This window comes from Electrophorus electricus, chromosome 6 (genome assembly GCF_041902795.1).
Source record: "Electrophorus electricus isolate QZ-2024a chromosome 6, ASM4190279v1, whole genome shotgun sequence".
Lineage (NCBI taxonomy): Eukaryota > Metazoa > Chordata > Actinopteri > Gymnotiformes > Gymnotidae > Electrophorus > Electrophorus electricus.
In genome coordinates, this window is record NC_137502.1 from 24,923,556 (window position 1) to 24,929,555 (window position 6,000).

The 6,000-nt window shown below is 44.0% G+C and overlaps 1 protein-coding gene across 5 annotated transcripts in view; it reads right to left on the reverse strand.

Annotated features, from left to right (window-relative positions):
• Positions 1-6,000, reverse strand: part of lekr1 (Leucine-, glutamate- and lysine-rich protein 1) — an 84,656-nt gene that overhangs the window by 7,013 nt on the left and 71,643 nt on the right. For all 5 annotated transcript variants that reach the window (XM_081716094.1, XM_081716095.1, XM_081716097.1 and 2 more), the window contains 3 exons: positions 4,792-4,885; positions 1,643-1,792; positions 24-161 (listed from right to left, as the gene is read on the reverse strand). In XM_081716094.1, coding sequence (XP_081572220.1) covers positions 24-161; positions 1,643-1,792; positions 4,792-4,885 — 382 coding nt within the window. The remainder of the gene's footprint in view (positions 1-23; positions 162-1,642; positions 1,793-4,791; positions 4,886-6,000) is intronic.

Consider the following 6,000-nt stretch of genomic DNA (forward strand, 5'->3'; position numbering starts at 1 on the left):
GTGCGTATGTGTGTGTGCCTCACCTCCTCCTGCAGGGAGGCGATCTCCTCTCTGAACTGCTGGAGCTCTAGCGCCTTATGCTGACGCTCCGCATGCGCGGATCTCCTCTCCTCCTCCCGCTCATGCACTTGCTGCTCCAAAGCAGATATAGCTGCGCAAAACTGAGAGAGAGAGAGAGAGAGAGAGAGAGAGAGAGAGAGAGAGAGAGAGAGAGAGAGAGAAAGGGTTAGAGGCTGAGAGACACAGTTATAGACCCCACACTACCCTGGTATGGGGCTCCATTGAACGCACCTCATCAGACATCAGTTATGACTAGAACAAAGCAGCTGTCGGGGACAAAGGACAACAATCCTCCAAACAGATGCAGAGACAGACAGGGACAGACAAGGATAGGGACACATAGACAGAGACAGACAGGGACAGACAAGGATAGGGACACACAGACAGGGACAGACACAGATAGACAGAGACAGACAGGGACAGACAAGGATAGGGACACACAGACAGGGACAGACACAGATAGACAGAGACAGACAGGGACAGACAAGGATAGGGACACACAGACAGACACAGATAGACAGAGACAGACAGGGACAGACAAGGATAGGGACACACAGACAGGGACAGACACAGATAGACAGAGACAGACAGGGACAGACAAGGATAGGGACACACAGACAGACACAGATAGACAGAGACAGACAGGGACAGGGACACACAGACAGACTCAGATAGACAGAGACAGGGACACACAGGGACAGACGGTGACAGACACAGACAGACTGGTAGACAAAGACAGCGAGACAGGAGGAGGAAATAAGTCTGGAGGGTGAAGGGTTTGGACTAAAACACTACCAGCCAGATTGTTCAACTTCCCAGAACCCACTCTGCCATGCAAAATGTGCAATAGCGTATTTAAGTCCAATTTATAGTTACCATAGCAATAATCTGCAAACTACTGTCAACTTATTGCTGCACCACATTCACCTGTGCCCTAGATGAAAACCAATCAAAATCAACATTTAAATGAGGCCATTCATATTAAAGACCCAGCCGAGAGACAGATGACTAACCTCGGTCATGAGACCAGTGGTAAAAAAGGCATAAATACGAATCTGTAACTTTCACCAAGATGGGAACTGCAAGGTGGTGGCGCTGAGTGGAGCACTTCACGGGAGAGCTGCAAACTTGCATCTCTCTTCAGTCTGTATCTGGTTATGGTTTCTTCCTCCCTTACATTTGCATTCCTTATGGTAAACATTGTTCAGCTTGCTCACTCCAAACAAACCAAAACTATGCCTTTCAAATAAATTAGTCATTTAGCTAAGTGTGTGTATGTGAAGAATTTGGGTGATGACTTGCACGTGTGGCAATTGTTAGAGAAAAGATCATCCAATCGGCTTCTTACCAGGAAATTTACCCTCACACAGGCAGGGTGGTGTTTTTTGCAAAGCGGCGTTAAGAATTATTAGGGATTACGAGGTCATATGCAAAACAAGACAAAATGTGGTAACACCATAGTCAAACAGTGAACACAATGAGGAAACATAACTGCCACGCTACCTGCTGCTCATGTCACGTTAAATCTGGCAGTAGGTTTTATGTGTGTGTGTGTGTGTGTGTGTGTGAGTATAACTGCCACCTTCTCCTGGAGCTGCTGGTGTTCAGTCTGATGTTTGTTAATAAGTTCCAGGTTGCTCTGTCTCTCGAGGTGGAGCCCCAGAGCTGCCTGCTTCTTAGCCTCCTCCAAAAGACTCTGATTCTCAGCCTGTTGCTGTACCACACACTCCAACTACGCACACGCACACACACACACAATACATCCAAACATACACACAGAAATAAGCAGACAAATACAGATGTACACAAATGTAGAAATAAATCAAGGTAATGGCCCTGCAGACCATGTCCTAGTTCAGCGGGATGATTTACACACAAACTAGTCCTGTCACTGCTCACCTTGAAACCCATCAAATGATCGCCATGGGAAATAAATAAAGTCAATTTAACCTCAATATTCTCAAAGGCACAAACCTCATAAATGCCATCACACACAGCCCAGCAAGGCCAGTATGTCAGACATCTGCTTTCTCCTTTGTGTTTTGTCCTTTTGTGTAAAAATAACTTCTATCTCAAGTTTGTAAATTCCAAAATTTATTACAAAATTAGTTGTAAGAATACACTGAGATGAAGTTTTGCTTGAGCACTGCCCGTTACTGTGTGACGCCGTGTTTTTACCCACAGTCACGCTAACAGCTTCCTGTCAACGTGGGACCCAGTGCCTCTGAGGAGCTGTGATCACACTGCAGCTGGCGAAAGTGATAAGCTTGTTTTGCATGCTTTCCTTTTTTCTTCCAAATAGAAGTTAATTTTTTTTGTTGTTTAAAGTACAGTAAGCCCAGTAAAAGACCTATTTAGCTCTTGAACAGCTCTGGTAACTGTGTGACTGTCCTACCTTCTGAAATGAAGCGAAAATGGGTACAGAAGGATAAGAAGAAGAAGAAGAAGAAGAAGAAGAAGAATGAAAAAGACGAACATGACTGCGAACATCAAAGAGGAAGACGAAGACACGCAACGTGTTCTTAGTGGGTTGTGGCCGAGGCCACATGTCAGTGTGCGTGTGCATGCGAGGAGGAATTACTGGCTGCACAGTGAGACTGTGTGCGTGTGTGTAGTGTGTGTGTGTGTGTGTGTGTGTGTGTGTGTGCGTGGTGTATGTGTGAATTTGAATGTGTGTGTGTGTGTGTGTGTAGTGTATGTGTGAATTTGAATGTATGTGTATGTGTGTTTTTGAATGTGTGTGTGTGTGTGTGTGTGTGTGTGTGTGTAGTGTATGTGTGTTTTTGAATGTATGTGTATGTGTGTTTTTGAATGTGTGTGTGTGTGTAGTGTATGTGTGTTTTTGAATGTGTGTGTGTGTGTGTAGTGTATGTGTGAATTTGAATGTATGTGTATGTTTTTGAATGTGTGTGTGTAGTGTATGTGTGAATTTGAATGTATGTGTATGTGTGTTTTTGAATGTGTGTGTGTGTGTAGTGTATGTGTGTTTTTGAATGTGTGTGTGTGTGTGTGTAGTGTATGTGTGAATTTGAATGTATGTGTATGTTTTTGAATGTGTGTGTGTGTGTGTGTAGTGTATGTGTGAATTTGAATGTATGTGTATGTGTGTTTTTGAATGTGTGTGTGTGTGTGTGTGTAGTGTATGTGTGAATTTGAATGTATGTGTATGTGTGTTTTTGAGTGTGTGTGTGTAGTGTGTGTGAATTTGAATGTATGTGTATGTGTGTTTTTGAATGTGTATGTGTGTAGTGTATGTGTGAATTTGAATGTATGTCTATATGTGTTTTTGAATGTGTGTGTGTGTGTGTGTAGTGTGTGTGAATTTGTATGTGTATGTATGTTTTTGAATGTGTGTGTGTGTGTAGTGTGTGAATTTGTTTGTATGTGTTTTTGAATGTGTGTGTGTGTGTGTGTGTAGTGTGTGTGAATTTGTATGTATGTGTGTTTTTGAATGTGTGTGTGTAGTGTATGTGTGAATTTGAATGTATGTCTATATGTGTTTTTGTGTGTGTGTGTGTAGTGTGTGTGAATTTGTATGTGTATGTATGTTTTTGAATCTGTGTGTGTGTAGTGTGTGTGAATTTGTTTGTATGTGTTTTTGAATGTGTGTGTGTGTGTAGTGTGTGCGAATTTGTATGTATGTGTATGTGTGTTTTTGAATGTGTGTGTGTGTAGTGTATGTGTGAATTTGTATGTATGTGTGTTTTTGAATGTGTGTGTGTGTGTGTGTAGTGTATGTGTGAATTTGTATGCATGTGTATGTGTGTTTTTGAATGTGTGTGTGTGTGGGTGTGTGTGTGTAGTGTATGTGTGAATTTGTATGTATGTGTATGTGTTTTTGAATGTGTGTGTGTGTGTGTGTGGTGTATGTCTGAATTTGTATGTATGTGTATGTGTGTTTTTGAATGTGTGTGTCTGTGTGTGTGTTCGTACGTGTGAGCATACAGTAGTGTAGCAGTGTGTGTGAGAGAGGCAGACAGGCAGTGGCATATGAGGCTGTGCTGTGTTGACATGCATGTCTGTGTCTCCAGGGGCATGTGTGAGTGTGTGTATGTGTGTTAGTGTGTGTGTTAATCAGGCTACTGGGCTCTGAGGGAATGTCTGGGTCCATCACACTGTTCCTCTCCTCCTCTTACAGCTTCTGAGCTGCTCAGAACACAACAGCTAAAACTAAAGCAACTAAACTATAGAAGGGGGCGGGGGCAGGACCTGTTGCCATGTACCGCACTGTGTGATTGGCTGGGTCAGCTCCCTATAGCCTTGCCTACTGACCAGTTTAACAGTATTTCCCCTCTTAAACAGGACACACTCCGCCTGTGAATTCAAGCTGCAAATGTGTTTGTACTGCACACCAAGAAGTGTACTGCACACCAAGATTTAGGCCGCTGTTAAAGTGTGAGGCTGTAGGAGGTTCTGCACACAGAACAGAGCAGCGCTCACAAAGCTACCTACACGTCTGCAGCTCGGCCCACTACTTCACTTCAAATCCCTCCTCACGCACAGATCTGTCTGTCCTTTTCGCGGCTAATCTGAGATTAGCATAAACCCAAATAGGTCCCAGGGGCCGAGCTATCTGGGTCGGCCTGCCCTGAGAAGTTACCGAAATAACCTGCAATTTCTGGCTTGAGTCAAGAGGGCAAGATAACCCCAAAGCATTGAGGACATCTCACAGCTGAGTGATGTGGAAGGCGTTTAGGTGTTCATGTCATTCAAAGACAGAAATGTCCTCACCTTTGACCTCTGTTCCTCGACGACCTCCAGCCTCTTCCTAAAGGTGCTCTCCAGCTCCTGTAACTCGTCTCTTTGAGCATTCTTTAGCGCCTCCCTGAGGACACAGACGGCATGACGCACGATGAACTCGCAGATCACAACACATGCAGATATGAATACTGTTGGGGCCAGTGGGGGGTTGACACACACACACACACACACACACACACAGGACTGCAAAGACCCACTTGAGGAGCTCCAGATATGACACATTTGCATACATGAATACTCTGCAAGGTATGATCTTAGGAGGGTGAGGGTAAAACCCCATTGGTGCCCAGCTGCTGCCAAGTGTTTGTCCTTGTGTGTTGTCAAATCCAAGGCTAATGTTAGTACTAGCGTAAGCCCAAGGCTAATGTTAGCACTAGCATAAGCCCAAGGCTAATGTTAGCACTAGCATAAACCCAAGGCTAATGTCAGCACTAGCGTAAACCCAAGGCTAATGTCAGTACTAGCGTAAACCCAAGGCTAATGTCAGTACTAGCGTGTTAGCACTAGCATAAATCCAAGGCTAATGTTAGCACTAGCATAAGCCCAAGGCTAATGTCAGTACTAGCATAAACCCAAGGCTAATGTTAGCACTAGTGTAAACCCAAGGCTAATGCCAGTACTAGCGTAAACCCAAGGCTAATGTTAGCACTAGCGTAAACCCAAGGCTAATGTTAGCACTAGCGTAAACCCAAGGCTAATGTTAGCACTAGCGTAAACCCAAGGCTAATGTCAGTACTAGTGTAAACCCAAGGCTAATGTCAGTACTAGTGTAAACCCAAGGCTAATGTCAGTACTAGTGTAAACCCAAGGCTAATGTTAGCACTAGCGTAAACCCAAGGCTAATGTTAGCACTAGCGTAAACCCAAGGCTAATGTTAGCACTAGCGTAAACCCAAGGCTAATGTCAGTACTAGTGTAAACCCAAGGCTAATGTTAGCACTAGCGTAAACCCAAGGCTAATGTCAGTACTAGTGTAAACCCAAGGCTAATGTCAGTACTAGTGTAAACCCAAGGCTAATGTCAGTACTAGTGTAAACCCAAGGCTAATGTTAGCATTAGCGTAAACCCAAGGCTAATGTTAGCACAAGCGTAAACCCAAGGTTAATGTTAGTACTAGTGTAAACCCAAGGCTAATGTTAGCACTAGCGTAAACCCAAGGCTAATATTAGAACTAGCTTAA